At 38.8% G+C, this 21,385-nt stretch overlaps 1 protein-coding gene across 1 annotated transcript in view; it reads right to left on the bottom strand.

Moving 5' to 3' along the window:
- C14H8orf34 (chromosome 14 C8orf34 homolog) overlaps positions 1-21,385 on the bottom strand; it is a 515,144-nt gene that overhangs the window by 48,467 nt on the left and 445,292 nt on the right. Inside the window, 1 exon segment of the mRNA XM_064267783.1 lies at positions 1,673-1,720. Within this exon segment, the coding sequence (XP_064123853.1) occupies positions 1,673-1,720 (48 nt within the window).

Raw genomic sequence — 21,385 nt, 5'->3', positions numbered from 1 at the left:
CTAACCCTCTAACTTTTGTTCCTTATTTTTTGACTTTCCTAACCTGAACTCAGAGCATGGACCTAATTATTTCCTTTCTCTCCTTTTGTCACCCCTTCTCCACGTGCCTTTGCCAAGGCTTCAACCACCTCCAAAGAGGCATGTAAACCAGAGGTGTTAGAGACTTGAAGGGACATTAAGTACTCTGATTTTCCCCTCCAAGAGACATCTGAAAGCAAATGCAAGTTTAAGTACCAGTTCACTGCTCTGAAAAAGGTATCGATTATATAGTACATTAATCATGTTTTATTGGCACATACATGTTCCTGCTATATTTTCTGCCCCTGGAGGTTTGTTAGCAGGCATTTGAGCCACGTTAGTACATTCTGGCATGGTGGGGGATACTGGTGCAACTGCCTGAAAAACAAGGAACTTGGTCTGCGCCACATTGGAGCGGGGAGAGCCAGCTGTACGAGAGATTGCCTCCTGGTGGGGTGACTGTGTAAAACCTTTGTCTCTTTTGGCTTCTATACAGCAAAATAAGGCTTGCAAGTATATTTACTGTTTCCTTTTTGTTACTGGTAAGGTATGGTTACCCGCATTTGGAAATATTCAAGTATATGAGTTATTTCGGGGGTGAAAACAGTTTGCGATGCACTTCCTGAGCCACGGGACTGATATGTACATGTACCACTTGTGTGACGTACTTCATGGAAAACAGGATTGATATGGCCTGCTTGCAATTGGCACTCCATTTTTTCAAATAATAAAAAACTACCAACAAACAATGATTCAGCATCCGTTCCATTAGTGAAAAAACATGGCATCACCAAAAACTTGCCCCTCAAAATTCAGCCTTTAAAGGGTTGAGCAGGCCACCCATAATGGTTTTTTTTTTAATGGATTCAGGCATGCAAAAATGAAATATTTAGAGAAACAGATTCCGCCCTGCTGAGAAGTAATATGTAAACCAAATATTTAACACAGTTGTGACATCCTCACCGAACTGATTCCCCAATTGCCTTCACCTGCAGCAGATCTAGATGGCTAATTTAGTGACCGCTGTGGTTTCACTTTAGACCACATTTTATGGACTCCATCTACTACTTATCTAAGAAGCCCCAAATGCAGCCTGCAGACAGTCCAAAAACACACCCTATGACACAGAGCATCCTTGCATATCTCAAAATAAGTCTAGGGGTCTAAAAGTTTTTTTTTTTTTTTTTAAACAATAACCTACAAATCATTTTAATTGCCAGGATAGCACTTTATATAATGGCTGCATAAATAACATCCTTCTATAAGCATTTGTCACAGGAATGGGTGTCATTCTAGTATAAATTGTTCATTTCATAAGGGCAGTGGTCATATCTCTTTTGTGTGTGTGTGTTAAAAATAAAGCATATGTCCATTATTGATGAGGATATCAACAAGTGTTTGTGAATGAATATTCACAAGGACTAGAACTAGGTTAATACAGTTTTACCTTCATTTTCATGACGACTGAATTGATACATGGTATCTCCGTATCAATAAGGAAAAGAACTCTTTGGTAATGCATTATTTATTATATTGTATGGGCACAGCCAGTGAACATATATAGATTGGAAACCCTGCAGGCAGATGGAGAAAGCCCAAGTAAGTGTTTCATCCTTTGTAACAGACTGTATTACTAGGCCAACTTGAAACTCACTTCTTCCATGTAGTTTTTCAATGACTGTCCCCCACTGGAAGCTTCTCCCTAGAGACAAAGAGGAAGAGAGGAAAAGTCAGGAGGAGGAGAGGATAAGAATGAAAGAAAGCAGAGTCACGGATAGTAGACTATTCCCATACCCTCCCACTTGATACTTCTGAGTTTATCAGTTTGGCAACTCCTTACTCTTTGGAGGAAATATTAATGCTTTCAAGGCAACAATTTATCTTTTAAGTGGATTTAGTTCATATAAATGAATAACCACCTAGAGTAACTAACTAAATCTTAGGACAGAATGCTATATGAATTGTATAACATTTTCCGTTATTAATTTTATAAATATGTTTCTAAGTCAGATTAGAAAAAAATAGGGACGAATTTTGTGTTGTATAAATTTCTGTGAATCTAAGATACAGACTTCAAATATTTTGTGGAAAGATAACAGGTCACTAACTTGCCCTTTTCTAAATATTTATATCCAGTCTAGTTCACCTTACTTGTATGTAATAAAAAATTCTTCATTATTTGTGCCTTTTACCAGTACTTCATTGAGTGCTATTAATCACTGAAATTTAAATCGAAATAAACATCAAATTAAACATAGGTCCCAAACTCATATAAATGAATGTTTGTCAACATTGTCAAACAACTTGTTAGTGAAGACAAGTTATATTTTCACACTACATTTTACCCTACATTTGGAAATAAATTCTGAGATATCATGAAATGGTACCTGTTTTAAAAGTTAAAACAAATTCTAGGAAACCATAATGGGTTTTGAAAAGTAACCAAGTAAATGTAAATTTAGCTTACACATGTTTCTATAAAGTTCTTTTGTTTTTTAAATTGTCAAGGACCATCACTTATATTGGAAAGACTGGTGGTGTAGTGGTTAACAGCTAAGGCTGCTAACCAAAAGCTCTGCAGTTCAAATCCACCAGGCGTTCCTTGGAAACTACATGGGGCAGTTCTACTCTGTCCTATAGGGTGGTTTGACTCCATGGCAACGGGTATGGTTTATTACTTAAATTGTCTTACTTTATTGGTTTTTCACTACAACCTGAGTGTAAGACATCCTCAGGCCAATGTGATAGATAAGGAAGTTGGAGCAAGGAGTGGCTGAGTTAAAGGCTTTTCACGTCAAGGAGGTAGGCAAGCACTGCTGGAACTGGATTCCGGTTTTATAAAAAAAAAAAAAAAAAAATTTTTTTTTTTATCTCTTTGAAATGAAAATTTAAAAATCATGAAACACCAAATTCACTTTAAAGAATGTTATGTACACGCCAAGGCATTTTGAAGAAAGAAAAAAATTAAACTAGGAATAAAATGCTGCTATTTTTGGTGGCATCAGTGGTTAAGTGTTGGGCTGTTAACCAAGAGGTCGGCTGTTCAAAGCCATCAGCCGCTCCTTGGAAACCCTATGGGGTGGTTCTACTCTGTCCTATAGGGTCACTACGAGTCGGAATTGACCCCGCGGTGATTTAGGAAATAATATTGGAATCTTTATTCCCTTTCCTTGAGCATAGGGAATGTGACCCAGCTGGAGCTGGGCTTACAAGAACTCACAAGGACACATCAACTGGGCTCTGAGGTATAAAGACAGTAATAGCTAGGATAATCTTGGAAAATATCTTTTAGGGAATCTTTCACATAAGCAGTCAAACAGAACAGGAGAGACTTTCCACTCTTATCGTCTTCTGTTAGCATTTAACAAATGGAAAATTTGTTGGACCAACGAAGACCCTCCTAACTGTCCTTACTGAAACCTGTACCAGTGATTATTAAGAAAGACAATTCGAAATGTAGGATCACAGTTTCTAACCAATCTGTGAAAAGATGAGGCTTTCAATGGTTTTGCCCATTTGTAACATTAATATGTACTGATGGTTCTATAACGTTCCTCGGACTTGGGCAGACATGGCTGTGGCAGCATGCTTGTCTGTTTTCCCCTTCTTGGCTATTCTGTAATATTCCTTGGACTCAGACAGACACGGCTGTGGCAGCCTGTGTATTCGTTTTCTCACTTTTGTTTATTCTGTAGTATTTCCTTGGACTTGGGCAGACATGGCTCTGGCAGTATGCTTGTCTGCTTCCCACTTTCGCCTTTTTGAATACATGCCGAATACAACTTTCTTTTTGTTTTACTAAAGCTTGTGATGTTTTTACCCTACAACAACAACAGGTTTTTTTTTTTTTTTTTTTGGATCCCTGAAAACTTTTAAATTATAGGTCAAACCACAAAGATGGTAACATTTCCTCCCAAGTCAGGATTTCTACTAGTGAAAAAATAGTATGTCGTGGTTTAAATATTTCCAAGCTTATGGGATTTTCAACAGATAAATTATTGATTTACTTAAATTAAATTATTGAATTATTTGGGAAACTCCAATCCACATAAATCCCCCAGACTATGAGGAATTTAGCTCAAAGCACACAGAGTGAGCTGCAAGCTTACTTCAGGTAAACTGTGTTTTGATTTTTTTTTTAAGGGAACTTGTTACACTCTCTCTCTTCTTTTGTACAGTGGGTTCAGAAGGAGTGCTATGAGCTCTTCCAGTTTGGTTCGTTGGTGGAATGCTAGTAATCCCTTCCTCTCTGCTAGGTTTTTGGGGGTAAGAGAACAAAGTGGTAAACTGCTCGCAGCTATAGATCTACTTTTTTAGCTGCCAGCCACTGAGGACTGCCTGGCTGGGCTCCGAGCATCTGAGATCTAACAGTGGGGATGTTGGAGATCAGTCCCCAGCATTCGGTGAAGAGCCTGATTTCCTCTCCTTGGAGCTGGACTGCAATGGTGTTCCCAACTTAGCTGGACACTCACGGTCTTATGCTAAGGCCTGGTGATGACTGAATGTTTTCTTGACGATCCAGACCCAGACCAGACCCGTTGCCACCAAGTTGATTCCAACTCATAGTAACCCTATAATTGGATGTAACTAAAGTACTGTGTGTAACTGCTGCCTTCTTGACACAGTGCTGCTTCTTTCCACAGTGCCAGGTCTTTTTTAACATCTACCCATAAAAAAGGCAAAACCCACACATCATTTTGTTCAAAGGCCACACAGACTGGAGTTTGGCTGCAACTGACATTCATAAATCACTGACATGGTTGACACCAATGAATGAGGAGCATGAAGTAAAAAGACTCAAGAAGGAAAATACAGAAGAAATAAACACTTTGCAGAAAGGATTACAAACAAGGCACAGGGCCAAGTGGACAAAGCAAAAAACAAAACATCAGGCTCTTTGATTTTAGGGTTGAGAAGGGACAGCCTCAATCAAGAGCCTTGATTCAATATGTCTGTCTCGGGCTCCCCATTTCCAACATGGGACTACTGAGATGCTAACCTCCCTCTTTTCCCCACTGGTGGTGTTAAAATAAAATCACTTTCAAAGCACTGAGCTATTAATTTCTTTTTTTATTGTGCTATAAGTGAAAGTTTACAGTTCAAGTTAGTTTCTCATACAAAGATTTATGCACACATTGTTACGTGACCCTAGTTGCTCTTCCTATAATGTGACAGCACACCCCTCCTTTTCACCTCAAATTTCCTGTGTCCATTCAACCAGCTCCTGTCCCTTTCTGCCTTCTCATCTCGCCTCTGGATAGGAGCTGCCCATTTAGTCTCGTGTATCTACTTAAGCTAAGAAGCACACTCTTCATGAGTATCATTTTATGTCTTATAGTCCAGTCTAATCTTAGTCTGAAAAGTTGGCTCTAGGAATGGTTTTAGTTTTGGGCTAACAGAGAGCCCAACAGCCATGTTTTCCAGGGTCTCTCCAGTCTCAGTCAGACCATCAAGTCTAGTTTTCTTACTAGAATTTGAGTTCGGTACTCCACTTTTCTCCTGCTCTGTCAGGGACTCTTTGTTGTGCTTCCTGTCAGGGGGCTGTTTGTGGTAGCCGGCCACCATCTAGTTCTTCTGGTCTCAGGCTGATAGAGTCTCTGGTTTATGTGGCCCTTTCTGTCTCTTGGGGTAATATTTTCCCTTGTCTCTTTGGTGTTTTTCATTCTCCTTTGCTCCAGGTGGGTTGGGACCAATTGATGCATCTTAGATGGCTGCTCACTACCTTTTAAGACCCCAGTCAGCACCCACCAAAATGGGATGCAGAACATTTTCTCAATAAACTTTTTTATGCCAATTGACCTAGATGTCCCCTGAAACCATGGTCCCCAGATCCCTGCCCCTGTTACTCTGTCCCTCGAAGTGTTTGGTTGTATTCAGGAAACTTCTCAGCTTTTGGTTTAGTCCAGTGGTGCTGATTTCCCCTGTATTGTGTGTTGTCCTTCCCTTCACCTAATTCTTATCTACTATTTAGTTAGTGAATACCCCTCCACCTCCCTCCCCAACCTTGTAACCATCAAAGAATGTTTTCTTCTGTGTTTAAACCTTTTCTTGAGTCCTTATAACAGTGATCTCAAACAATATTTGTCCTTTTGCAACTGACTAATTTCACCCAGCATAATGCCTTCCTAATTAATCCATGTTATGTTTCGAAGATTCATCATTGTTCCTTATCATTGCATACTATTTCACTGTGTGAATATACCATAATTTGTTTATCCATTTGTCCATTGATGGGCACCTTGGTTGCTTCTATCTTTTTGCTATTGTAAACAGTGCTCCAGCGAACATGGGTGTGCACATATCTATTCATGTGGCGGCTCTTATTTCTCTAGGATATATTCAAAGGTGTAGGACTGCTGGATCATATGGTGCTTCTATTTCTAGCTTTTTAAGGAAGCGCCAAATCTATTTCCAAAGTGGCCATACCATTCTACATTCCCACCAGCACTGTGTAAGTGTTCCAGTCTCTCCACAACCTCTCCAACATTTATTATTTTGTGTTTTTTGGATTCATGCCAGCCTTGTTGGTGTAAGATGGTATCTCATTGTAGTTTTGATTTGCATTTCTCTAATGGCTGATGATCGTGAGCATTTCCTCATGTATCTGTTATCTGGCTGAATGTCTTCTTGGGTGAAATCCCTGTTCACATCCTTTGCCCCTTTTTTAATTGGGTTATTTGTCTTTTTGTTTTTGAACTTTTGCAATATCTTATAGATTTTAGAGTTTGGATGCCGATCAGATTTGTCGTAGCCAAAAATTTTTCCCCAGTCTGTAGGCTGTCTTTTTACTCTTTGGTGAAATCTTTTGATGAGTGTGTTTGATTTTTAGGAGCTCCAGTTATCTAGTTTCTCTTCTGGTGTTTGTGCATTGTTAGTAATATTTTGTATACTGTTTATGCCATGTATTAGGGGTCTTAGCATTGTTCTTGTTTTTTCTTCCATGATCTTTATCATTTTAGATTTTATATTTAGGTCTTTGATCCATTTTGAGTTAGTTTTTGTGCACGGTGTGAGGTACGGGTCTTGTTTCATGTTTTTGCAGATGGAGATCCAGTTATGCCAGCACCATTTGTTAAAGAGACTGTCTTTTCCCCATTTAACTGACTGTGGGCCTTTGTCAAATATCAGCTGCTCATAGGTGGATGAATTTAAGTCTGGATTCACAATTGTATCGTTTGTTTCTTAATTTTAAGCAGTTGGCATTTTAAATATCAAGTCATTCTAACAACGTAACAACATTTTGGTAGTTACCTGGAAATGAATCAAAAATGCCAAAATGCAACTTCCCCTGAAAAACAAAGACAGGAAAGGGGATACAAGAGAGGCAGGCGGGGGCACGTGAAGGAGGGAAAGGGCAGAGCACATGGAAACTGTGTCTTTAAAGAAAAAAGAAAGAAAATGTACTTCCTGAAATGTGGTTTCACTTATCATGAATTTTTAATACAACCAAAGTTGAGATAAAGATGATTTATACGTCATTTGGAAAATATATTACAATCTCAGAAAAGGAAAAGAAAAAGGCTCATGTGATTATTGCTTAACACATAACACAGGATCATGGCTCTTGAGATGGAGGCTCTTGTCCACCCCGTAGTTGTTTCACAGGTAAGGAAACATCCTCAGTGAGACAGAATCCCCTAGAGACAGAGACAGGAGTAGACCCAAACTCTCCTGAATCCACTGGTATTTTTCACTATATCATGCAACCTATCTTGTTTCAATCAATGAGTATTATTTTTTACTAATATCTAACAAATTCTTGGAGTCCATGGATGGTGCAAATGGCCAACACACTTAGCTGCTAACCACAAGGCAGGAGGTTCGCGTCTACCCAGAGGTGCCTTGGATGAAAGGCCTCGGAATCTACTGCTGAAACACCATCCACTGAAAACCCTATGGAACACAGTTCTGCGCTGACACACGTGGAGTTGTTATGTGTCAGACTCAAGGAAGACTGGGGGTTTAATTATTCTTAGGCAAATGCATACAGACTCACACTTGGGAACATGCATTTATTTGCAAATATCATCTGTCTACGATCTCTGGTGCTAATTTCCTTCAAAGAAAATACCTTCAGAATCCTACTTCCGGAATAGTCTTTCTCTCCATCTTTGTCACATGAAATGAAAGAGTAATCCCAACACACAGAGTAGCCTCTTAAGAAATGCCTCAGTATTTGGAATCCATAAAAGGATGGAAGAGAGATATGAACAGCCCCAGCATTTCTGAATCTAAGAGCGCCATATAACTTCACCCATTATTTATTCCACAAGTATTTATTAAACACCTATTGTGTGCCAAATACATTGCTAGGTATTCGGACATGGAGGTGAACAAGAATTAACCCCTGCCATACAATGTTTACCTTAATAAAATAGTCTAAGAAGTGATTAGATTACAGAGCAAAAGTTATTTTATATAGGTAAGTCCAAAGTACTATGGCAAAAAAGAGGGACAGAAAACACCTAATTTTCTCATTCATTTAAGAAGAATGTATTGACAACTTCCATGTGCTGAGAACTGTTGTAGGTTTGTAGACACTGGGTATGTGTGATGAAGAAGACAATGTGGAGGAAGTAAGGCTTGAGAAAATTACTTTTAAGTTTACCCTAAAGGCTTAGTCAATTAACTAGATAAAGGAGCTAAATAAAGAGGAGGACTCATACCAGGCAGAAGGAAAAACTTTTGCAAGGGCCCAGACACAACATAGCAAATATAGGAAAGCATAAGTATTACAGTGAAGAGCACCAATTATACCGTGCACTGAATGTGTACTGTTATTGCCAGATATGGGGGATTTCAGCATCACGTGGCATTTTCTAACTTTTATTGTATAATTTACTGTAAAAGAGCTCCTGACATAAGTAGACACTGTGTTTTCTAATTGCATTATAAAACAAGATTACTGACATTATGGCAGATGACAGAGAGCCTGCAGTTCAGCTTCCCAAATTCTGACAAACTCTATAGGCACATGTCCAAGATTACAGGCAGTGATCTATTTCCAATGAGTTGAAAACTATATGCAGTATTTTAGGAACTTGAAAATTCTGCGGTAGCTCAGAAATTTTTCAAAGCATAGGTATAGTCAATGAGTTAATAGTTTTGTTTGTTTTCAAACATGCATATATGAACAGATGTTGTTTTTTTTTCATTACCCCCCGTGTATTTTCAGATAAAGATAAAATATTTTCTGAAAATGTGCCCGCAATTTTATGAGGAAACAGACCACCAGCGCAGGACATCTTTCTCTGAAAATGACACCTTTATTCAGTAGAGAAGACGCTTGACTGCTTTAGCGTTGCTATGGGCCAAATAAATGACAGCGGCATCTTATGTAAAATGTTACGGTTCACTTGCCTTTAACGTTCACTGCTGCCGTACGTTGGGTCTGTATCAGGAATCAGCAACATAAAGCTTTATAAGAAGCAAATGTTACTCCAAAGGGACAGATAGTCAAAGAATCCCATAGTTCATTGTAGTTCATCTTATTTGGATCTATACCTATCTCCAGATAAACAAGAAAATAAAGGTAGCTTTGAAATGGAAGACTTTTTTTTTTTTTAATGTGATTTTATCACACAAATTGGAACGTAGCCAAGACAGAAAAACTCACACCTCAACTTTAAAAGAAAGAGAAAAGCAAGAATATGTCTTAGCTAAATGTTTCATTGTAGGATTAGTTAAGACGAATAATTAGTCAAAATAAGTTCCGAGTATGTTCACAGTATTGGGAACACAGTACAATATTCATTTTCACTTTATATTTTATATGCAAATTGGGTTTGTCTTTTTTTAAAAAAAAAAAAGTGTTGTTTTCTTCACAAAAGCTGTTTTTGATGATAAATAAGAATTCCTCTGCAAAAAAAAAAAGGGGGCAGGTGGTGGTGGTGGGGGGGACAGATAATAATCCATGAGCACTAAACAAACTTAAAATAAAAATAATTTACATTATTTCTCCAATTTCTTCATGTTAGGTTAAGTATGTCTTTTAGTGGTATCACCCTGGCTTAGAGATTTATCTTGAAAAAACAAAAAAGAACAGGAGTAATTATGAGATGAATGAATGTTACCAAGAATGTTAAACTGTGTATTTTAAATGATTCAAGACATTGCAGTGTTGTTTCTTATTTTCTGAAAAGTAATCATTCAGTTTCCAAAAAAAAAAAGGCAGGGAGCAGTAGAAATAATGACAAACCCAGTAGCAGTGAGCGCCCTTTGTCTTTAGATTGTGGCTTTGAAACACCATTTCTCATCAAAAGAAACAAAGGCTTTTAATAAAATGCCTGATTCCACATCTGGTGCAGGACATGTACAATATGAGCCTGAGACATCTTGTGCTAACCAATAGCAGGAAAGCTATCAAAGACTACCAAGGTCAAGGCAAAAGGACTCAGAACCAACTCAAAGAAGCTCTCCCTGGCCAAAGGTAGGACAACTTGAACTTCAGTAATGATAATAATTGCCATGGTTTGAAACCTATCAAATAAGTTTAAATAAATAATTCGTTAGCTTCAGAGAGGGAATCTAGTCATTAGCTTGAAAGCTGCTAAAAAGAATGAAATCAATAATACCGTTCTCTTCCCTATGAGAACTGTATTATTGGCTAACCAAATAGTAAATGAGAAGTGTTGCTTCACAAAGGTATGCCAACTAAAAATATAAAAGAAATGAAGAAATAGAATACCACCATTTCATAACCTCGAATGAATAAACAGATGCTTGCATTAAGCGTCAAAGGGTACTAAGATGATAAAATAAATGACCAGGTATTTTCTGTCTCCTATAGTCTTGCTCAGAGCCCTGGTGGTGCAGTGGTTAAGTGTTATGGCTGTTAGCCAAAAGGTTAGCAGTTTGAATCCACCAGTTGCTCCTTGGTAATCCTACGGGGCAGTTCTACTCTGCCCTATAGAGCCTGGTTTTACAGTCTTGCTCATGATGACCCCATGTGTGCAGAGTAGAACTGTCCCATAGGGTTTTCAAGGCTGTAACCCTTCGGAAACAGATCACCAGGCCTATTTTCCAAGGCATCTCCGGGTAGGTTCAAACCACCAACCTTTTGGCTAATAGTCCAGCCCTTAACCATGTGCACCACCCAGGGACTTGTAAGTCAGAATGGACTAGAAGGCAATTAACATCAATAACAAAATGGTGCTGTGAAAGAAGAGCTTTATCCAGTTTCTGGATCCAGCTGCCAATTTTCAGGAAACTGAAGAACATGTTGAAACTACAGCAAAAGTACAAAGTTAGCAAAGTGCAGACGGTGGGAAAACTACAGGTCAAAGGCCCCGGGTTCTTCAACAGGTAAGTAGTAAGAAAATGCAAGAAACGGAAGAAAGAGCCTATAGATTAATAGAGATTTAAAGACATATTTGATTTTTAAAAGTGGGCAAGATAAACTATAATATCTGGGGATGCATATTTAGATGATATGACTATATTTAAAATGCAAGAAAATAATTACTATTAAAGACAGGTTAGTTGTTATTTATGGGGAGACACAGAGGTTGTGGGCCTGGCTGGTGTTTTCTTCCTAACAATGTACTCACTCAGTTGATTTGGGTGTTTTTCTACACTTATGTTTTACTTCACAGTAAAATGATATTTTAAAATAAACAGATAACCATTTCCAATATTAGATGATATTTTTGCAGACATAATTTTAAGGTTTAAGTAAAACGTGAGGTACTAGGTAAGTAAAACTTAAAATTCAAGTAAAGTGTTTTGATGCTCTATTTATTGTTGGCTGCATCTTCCTTGTCACTCACCTAACCTTTCATTGATCCAAATCTTTTGATCTAGGTAAAATCATAATTATTGGTTGTATATCCAGAGAGGTAGTTAAGGAACACTTTTATTGTTCTGATTTGATCTTAAACTAATCTAATTATAACACTGACCTCATAAAAATCAGCTGGCAGCTTTGATTTTTACCTTTTGAAATAATTAAGCCTTTAAATTCTCTTCCATTAAGCTTTAAAAAAAAATCAATAGATGTCACTTTGGAATCTGTAAAGTACCTGCATAAATTCTCCAAGGTCAGGGAAATATGAATGCAAGCCACATAATTTAACCCAAACATACCATGTATTCTTTTGAAATTAGATTAACCTGCGTCTTTGCAAAATGACTAAATGGCGAAGGTGACCAACTTCCTGAACTGGGTCTCCAATGGGAGCATGCAGGAAACTGATACCAAGAGCCTATGAAATACCAGGAGTTTTTGTCTCTCGTATTCTTAGCCCATGTTTCCTTAATTTTAAAAAATGATTTATTTCTCAGATAAGTAATATTACTGGGCATTTCCCTACATTTAGGGAAACATATTTCTCTAACAGATGCATGGGCACAAATAATTTTGTGTGTCTTTCAACATATGTCTCTGATTTTTTTCCAGCAACCATTCATTCAACAACAAAAAAGACCCGTTTCTCATTCCGGACACCTTTTGTTATTTAACACACATTAAAAGACTATAGAATAATTTAAACTTTGTATGAAAAATTCTTCTTTGCTGACATGTAAGTCTGAACAAAGGCATTAGGCAATATAATAAAGAAGGACACAAATTCAAAAGTACATTTTTAATCCATAACACATTGATTTGTGGGAGGGCAATTTTTAAAAAATTAATTGATTCCATAAATGGTCCAGAGAGGACATTATGAGCAGAATTAAAGTTCAAACCAAATAAACAAAGTGCATGAGTTAATATTATCTAACCTGCCACAAACTTGGCAGCTGACACTATAAGCGGTGTCACCAGGGAAGCTGTGACTTGCTTGGGGAAAATGTGGAAAAGCATACTGTATTTTTACACAAATAATGCATGCCTCTATGTTTGTTTGCCAACTGTGCCCTCCCCTACGAGGTATTTTTGCACGCTCGCTAAGCCACTATGCTAATTTTTTTACAGCAACATGTAAAAAAATGTTGGCATAGTGGCACTTACGAAAATACCTCAGGAGCAGAGAGTGCAGTTGGCAAAGAAACACAGAAGGTGCACGTTATTTATGTAAAAATACAGTAATCAATTGTTGAACAAAAACGGATGACCTCCAAAAACATAAAATAAATGACTTGGAATGGGAAGATAAAGAGGGTCTTTAACTTATTCAAAGTATTGCAATTAATAACTCTGAATATTTACCTACTGTCTCTAGGACAGTAGGTAAATATTCAGGGAATGGGTCTCTAGGACAATTTGAATGGACAATCTTCATTAAAAACATTGCCACAGAGTTGATTCCAACTCATGGCGACCACCTGTGTGCCATAGTAGAACTGTGCTTCATAGGGTTTTCAATGGCTGATTTTTTTTGGAAGTAGATCACAGGCCTTTCTTCAGAGGCACAGCTGGGTGAGTTCGAACTGCCAAACATTCATTTAGCAGCTGAGCACAAACTGCTTTTGCTACCCGGAAACCTTCAACCTCAATTAGTGTGTCCAAATTCAGCTATATTTATGTACATTACTTCTTTTGCTTAACATGGGCTTAACAAGGGCTGAACACTGGGCAAAGACTGGGCCTAGTCTATGTGTCATCAGAAGATAGCAAAAGGCGGTGGTGTCCTAGAATGTCAAGTACAAACTTTAGAGTCAAGCACATCTGGGTTCAACCCCAACTGTGCTACTTAAACCCTGTGTACTTTGAACAAGTTACATAACTTCCTGGGTCTCAGTTCTCTCATCTGTAAAAACGATAGTACCATTTGCCTCAGGGATTATTGTGAGAATGAAATGAAATAATGTTTATAAAACATAGAAGATAAGAACAAATCATTGCTGTCATCATAAATCACTGGAATAAGTATCGGTATTAGTAATTAGGAGGTTTACACTGAATGAAAGACATGCTCGATTTTATAAAAGGTATGAAAACTAAGGATCTGCTTCATTCTTTAAGGCTATAGCTTGTTCTGTTGTGCACAGGGTTGCTATGAGTCGGAACTGACTCAAGAGCACCTAACAACAACAACAACATAGCGAGAAAGGTGATCTGCTTGTGGGGAAATCAGGTGCTACTTCTTAATTTATCTACTCTCTTCTGTGTCACTTTCACTAGAAGAATCTTGCATTTTCAATGACAGGCAATTATTGAATGGCTTCATGTACAAATCCATTTTCAGGAGTAAATTCAAGGGTAACTGGGAGGTCAACTGATGATGAGGTAAAGGGACATTTTTGAAAGCCTGGGACATGAAAACTAGAAAGAAGCAAATGACAAAAGCTGAGATAAATTAATCGTTGAGAAAAGGGGGTAAGACAGCATCCTTAACAAGACCTTGCTCCTGACCATTTCTTCTTCCACTGCTCAAGACCTTCCTCAATACTCCAGCCATACTGGAAACCTCAGGTCCCCAAGAATCAGTGCCTCTGTCTCACCTCCTCCTTCCTTCTGTCCTTTCCTCCCTCCTCAAGCCAATCCATTGTACATTCTATGCCCTCTTCCTGATATTGCCAAATTAAAATCTATTCTTTTTTCAAGTCTTGGCTTGTTCCAGGAAGACTTTCCTGACTTCACGTTTGTGTTACACCCTTCTTCCCATGCTGCCGTGTGCTCCCATGATGCCCTACGATTAGAGATATATCCCACTGACTGCATTGGCCTGTAGTAATTCTCTACTATACTGCCAGGTCCACAGACCCATCCCTAACATTTGTGGGGCTGCATCAAGCAAAAGTCCACATTGCCAACGAACTATTACATTAAATATATTTTGACTTCCAGTCAGACTTGAACAGACACCTTCAAATTTAGAATTCTTTAATTCCTTTGAGTTCTGCACAAAACATGGCAGCAAGGGAGAGCTGACCCCTGGCCCCATGTCACTGTGCCCTTTTCCCCCCACACCATATCACAGGAGGCTTTGTGAGCACATGTGTGACCATCCCTGCCAGCATGACCAAGCTTGTCCACCCATTCCCAAAACAGCTGCCTGTTTTCTAGTCCTTAGGCTATAGGTACTCATTAAGGAAGGATGGATTATGGGAAGAGGTCCACGTAGGACCAGGAAGCAGGCTTGGGATCATTTGGGTGGGGGTCCCAGGGTTCTGGTGCCTGTCATGACATCTAGAAGAGAGGGTCAGGCTCCAGGTGGCTATGTCCCCTTTACCTCATGGATCCCTCACCCCATGCTGAGGGGAACAGTCTAGGGCCAGTCTAAGGACATCACTGAAGCCATCAGATGGTAGACACAGTTATCTCTTTGCCATCGGTAGCATTTAGCACTGGGCTTGGCAAGTACTAGTCACTCCCAAATATTTATTGAATGAATGAATATTATTACAAGAAGCACAAATTTCTCATTTAAGGAGCTGAATAATCAAAAGAATAGTAGAAGATGTGGTCAGAAACAGAGAAAAAGACTTTTTTTTTTTAAATAACTGAATATTTGAGAAGCAACAGACTGATGGAGATTTTAGAAGCAAGAGATGGGTGGAAAAGTATGTATTAGATCTATTTAGGATCAACAGAAAATCTATTCTAAATATGAAGTAGAGAAGGGCATTTAAAAAAAATGCATGTTTTGTGTTGATTAAGGGCCCCAAAACATAGGTGAATAAAAAAAAGGTAGAATTTAAGAATAACAATAAGGGAACAAGATCCAAACGAAACTACCTATCAGAAAGCGATCTCCAGGTGCACCAGCTAAAACGGTCTGTTACAGTGCAAAGAAAATTGAGAAGAAATCAAAAGCAAGGGTTCTTGCTAAGACAGGGAAGGTGTTTTGCAGTTTCATTATCAGGGAAGTTGGATAATACAGAAAGGAGACAAACTCGGAATGGATATGGAGGGACCTGCTTCCCAAAGGTATCTCTGCAACTGTATTCTGCTAACTACCAGGTGCCACCACCCATCTGTCAGTTTGTCATACTGTGGTGGCTTCCTTGTTGTTCTGATGCTGGAAGCTATGCCACTGGTATTATAAATACCAGCAGAGTCACCCATGGTAGATAGGTTTCAGCAGAGCTTCTAGATTAAGACAGAACAGGAAGAATGACCTGGTGATCTAATTCCAAAAATTAGCCAATCAAAACCCTATGAATCACAATAGAATATTTTCTGATACAGTGCTGGAAGATGAGCCCCCTAGGTTGGATGGCCCTTAAAAATACACAGCAGTCACAACAATGGACTTGAGCATACCAACAATTGTAAAGCTGACACAGAACCAGGGAATGTTTCATTCTGTTGTACATGGTGTCACCATGAGAAGAAGCGAACTCAACAGCAACTTACAACAATAACTACAGGATATGCAATTATCTACTTTCCTTCAGCCTAGTCCTATATTTTTGTTTACAAGCTTATTAATTTTGAGTTTTTTTTCCAAGAAAATGATAGCACAAACTGAAGAAATAAGTCTCTCATTCCCGGGTGGATTTATCTAGTAGGAATTTGTTTCATTGGTGAATAGGAAAGACTTCTCGGTCCGATCATTAGACTAAGCAAGTTAAGGGGCAGAAATTGCAAAGTGATACCAGAGTTTGTGTAGATCATCCAATACCTCATAACTTTTATGAACCACAATTGGAATCGCTAAATCTAAGACATGGCATGTAGTGTTGACTCTTAATGATGTTCCAAGTCTCTTTGATGCAGTACAGTTTCTTTTTCATGGTCTAAAACATTTGCCCCTTTGGGGACTGGAGCCTCAAGATGTTCTAAAGGAAGAAATTTCTCAATTAATTCTTAGTCCAAAAAATAAACTTAATGTGTCTTACAGAACAGAGCTTACTTTGGGGGCGTGAGAAGGGTCAAACCACATCACAGAGAGTATCATTCTTGTTAAGGTATGCTCATCTTTAGAATTAAGTTCAAAGCCAACATCTTTTGAGGTCTTACTGAACATTACTGATCATTGAGGTTTATTACAATGTTTTTGCATGTGTTTGCATTTTGTGAAAATAGCTAGATTCAGAAGCAGAGTAGCCAAAAGATTTCCTGCCAGGTCTGGGAATCTAAAAGCCAGAAATTTCAAGAGAAAAAGTAGTTCTTATAACATGTATAGTCTAATGTTATATACTCTCAATATTAATTATGACAAATGCTTGAATCCCTGGATACTTTCTGACAGTGAATTTAAGAGCCAAACTTTTTAGCACTGTCTCAATCCCATAACAATAAAAAAAAAAACTTATACCACAGGTTAAAAGTTAAATGTAACTCATCTTAGACTTACTGCCATTTAGTTAAATATATGCATTTAATAAAGCCAGATCATGAATAAGGCAGCTTCAACATTTTTAAAGATCACAAGTGTTCTGGGAAATAGTTCTCTTTACTCTTGCAGAAGGCCCTTTGAAGCCCAGTGAGGACACAAATCAAGCTGATCAAGGCACCTGCCACATGCAGCTTTGCCAAGTAGTATTGGGAGGCCCTTTTATACTAATCTGGTAGACTACCAGACTAAGGGCTAACTGCCACATACAGTCACGTGTACCCCAGCCAAAGAGGTGAGTGGGAGCAAATGTTGGCCAGTTCTGTAGATGAGAAAGACCTTCAACACCAACATTAAAAAAAAAAAAAAGTACTACAATAAATTTTCAAATGTATCAAGTTGCTGAAAGTGACCCAGTGAAATTACTTGTGAAATATACAGCTATTAAAAACAAAACAAAACATAAATACAAAAATATGGAAACATAGCCAGATAGCAGTTCATGTAAAAAAGGGAACTTTCATTAACTAGCAGCTTAGTAGAAGCTACTGAAAAAGCTATTTCGATAGTGAACATCATTAGTGAAAGCACAATAAACTCACCTAGGTTGTTAACAGCTGAACTGTACTCCGTCAATTAGGTCTCACTCAAAGCATTGTGCTTAGGCTTCATGTGTTGGTGTGGAGGTGATTAAAATGGAGAGAGGTCTAGGAGCAATGTCATATAAGGGATGATTAAAGTAACTTCTCATTTTTTTATCAGAAGGATAAAAGATCTAAAGAAAGACTTTGAAAGAAAGAGTGATTGGGTATTTAACTAATTGGTTAAAGTTAAAAATGGAGAGAAAATTGGTTGTTCCTTCTGGTTCCAGAGAACAAAATTAGGGTCTATAGATGAACATTGCAGGGAGACATATTTTGCCACTGAAAATGAGACATCGTTCCAGAGCAGTAATAAAATATGGCAGGGACAGAATGATTCAAGAAAGAGCTATTTCCTGGAATCCTGAGGGCCAGGTCGGGCAGTAGGCAATAGAAGGGATTTCTCATTGAGGAAGAAGTCACCCTAAATTTTAACAGTATATGCCTTCTGTTTAACTTCTTTCTCTTAGGAAACTTGGTCTCCTCCTAGTTCCCAAGTTGGGACATCTAAACTGAGGCAGGATTGGGTAAAGGGATGCAATTAGACCGACTTCTGAGTCCCAAAATTATAACCCTGTTGCATTTAACTCAGGAGAATGAGGTGGAAAAGTCTTCGGATAGTTGGCCTTCCTTTTGACTGTGTCACCAGAATAAAGGAAAGGGAAATGGCCTTATTTAAGTATCTGCTATATATACACCACTGTATTCAGCCTGAGGAGCTCTGGTGGCACAGTGGTTAAGCACTCAGCTGCTAATCAAAAGGTCAGCAATTCAAACCCACCAGCCACTCCACAGGAGAAGGATGTGGCAGTCTGCTTCCATAAAGATTTACAGCTCTGGAAACCCTATGAGACAGTTCCATTCTGTCCTATAGGGTCGCTATGAGTCGCAATCAATTTGACAGCAGTGGGTTTGGTTTTTGGTTGGGTACTCAGTCCTCAAAACAGTCTTGTGAACCCATTATCTCTACTCTATAGATGAAGAAACTGAGTCCAAGGAAATTCTAAGGTAGAGCGGGGTTTTGAATCCACACTCTATGGCCTTTTTAGAAGACAGGGAATGAAACTTACCACTAATCAAAGCAAATATTTACACTGTAACAGAGATTGATTTGAGGTAGACACTGGGGCTAGAAGCAAGTGCCACCTCCACCTAGACTCCTAATCCAGTACTCAGTCCATTATATTATTACTGTCCACCTCGTTGTTTTGCTGGTCCAAGACAGCCAAATAAATCATTTACGCTAAGCTTGGATGTGATTTATTTCAAACTTGTGGAATAAATAAACACTCTAAGTGGAAGGAGTTTGGCTTTTGAGTCAAGATAGTGTTTGAACCTTTTTTATGTCACTGTATTTTTTTTTGTAGGTGTGTAGGCCTGTGGGGTGAGTCCCTTAAACTCTCTGAGTTTCTCTTCAGTTGTAAAGAAAGGATAATAAGAACATGAACTTTCTCAATGGAAAGTATTAGGGGTAATATCGATAAAATATGGTGCTGGGCCTTCTATAAACAGTACCCATTATGAGCTGGCTGTTCAATATCACGGCCTATCATTCACCAGACTCCCTGTCACCAGATTCTGCAGCTATGCTGAAGCTGCATGTGGGCCCCCAGGCAGGCTGTTCTCTGCCCCTGTTGTAGAGACACTTCCCTCCAACTTACAGAGTCATCAATCACCTTCTCCTGGAAGCTGTCCTTGTGCAAGCTTGGCTACGTTAGGAGCCTCCCCTCCCCATGGAAATGCTGTGCCTATACCTGTCACAGCGTTTCTGTGCTCACAGACTTCTGTCTGCTTAACTGCCCTTTTCCATCCTACTGCAAGCCCTTTGACGGCAAGTAGCTTAGCTTTCACTCCTGGGTCCCCGGACCTCACAGAGGGCTTTTCAAAAGAAGATGCTCAATAAATATTTGTTGAATAAATGAGTGCATCAAGACTTGGTCAGTATAGCATATGGTTTCAATGCTACACTAACCATTTCCTAAAAAGTAATCGTATCTGTTAATCCCCTCAAAATCTTAAGAATTCAGTATACTTAAAACAAGTGTGTGTTTACAAAATAATCTAAAAGACATTCAGAACAATCAAAGATAAATTTCTCTAAGTTTTTCACCAACAGCTGAATAAAGATACCACTCCTTCATTTCCACATGTGTGTGTGTATATACATATACACATATATGCATATTGTTGTTAGGTGCCACCAAGTTGGTTCCAACTCATGGCAACCCTATGCACAACAGAACAAAACACTGCCAGGTCCTGCACCATCCTCACAATCACTGTTAAGCTTGAGCCCTTTGTTGTGGCCACTATGTCAGTATCTCGTTGAGGGCTTTCCTCTTCTTCGCTGACCCTCTACTTTAGCAAGCATGATGTCCTTCTCCAGGGGCTGATCCCTCCTGAAAACATGCCCAAAGTATGTGAGACACAGTCTCGCCATCCTTGCTTCTAAGGAGCATTCTGGTTATATTTCTTCCAAGACAGATTTGATCGTTCTTCCTCCAATCCTGATGCCCCATTCTTCTTCATAGGCCAGCTTCTTGGATTATTTGTTCAGCATACAGATTGAATAGGTATGGTAAAAGGATACAACCCCAACGTACACCTTTCCTGACTTTAAACCATGCAGTACTCCCTTGTTCTTTTTGAACGACTGCCCCAATATGGGTATACGTGTGTGTGAGTGTATATATACACACGAAATATATATCCAATGGACCCTACACAAGACGTTTCTTTGTCCTCTAGAAGTCTTTCACAGCTAAGGAATCTGAAGATGTTAATGTTTGGGGATCTCTCCCTTCTGGCAGGTTATCCAAGTCCTGCCCTGGGAGTAATTGAAGCAAGGGGGGAAACATGGTGTGTGTGCAGCAACAAGAGAGTTCAAAAATGTATTTTTTTATAATTTCCACTTCTTAAGGAAGGCCAGAGCCTCAGCAATTATTTTCATCTAAATGAGAGTGAAATTGCCTCTTGCAAAGTTAGCAGATGTTAACTTTAAGTTAGGCTGATAATTTGATAGTCTTCCTACCCTTAAGTAAAATACATGTGTGTGTAATGGATGAAAAGTGTGAATTTGGCTCTGTGTGTGTGTGTGTGTGTGTGTGTAGAGAGAGGGAGAGACAGAGAGAGAGACCTGCTGGGTGGTGCAAACAGTTAAGCACTGGGCTACTAACCAAAATGTTGGCAGTTCAAACCCACTCAGAGGTCTCTTGGAAGAAAGGCCTAGTGATCTGCTTCTGAAAGGTCACAGCCATGAAAACCCTATGGAGCACAGTTCTACTCTGACTCACATGGGGTTGCCGTGAATTGGAATAGACTCCACAGCAACTGATTTTTTTTTTAATACAAACACACAAGCACACATATATATGTGTATACATATTATCTATGTATATACTATACATAGATACACACATATTTGGTTAGAATGGTCAAGGAAAACATAGACTGTGTGCATATGACTGTGTGTGCTTATATGTGTGTGCATGTACATTTGTGTGCGTGCAAGTATGTGTGTATGTGCATATGTGTGTGTGCTCATATGGTGTGTCCACATAT

This window comes from Loxodonta africana, chromosome 14 (assembly GCF_030014295.1).
Source record: "Loxodonta africana isolate mLoxAfr1 chromosome 14, mLoxAfr1.hap2, whole genome shotgun sequence".
Classification (NCBI taxonomy): domain Eukaryota; kingdom Metazoa; phylum Chordata; class Mammalia; order Proboscidea; family Elephantidae; genus Loxodonta; species Loxodonta africana.
The sequence above is the reverse complement of the archived record's forward strand: the minus strand, read 5'-3'. Positions and strand labels throughout refer to the sequence as shown.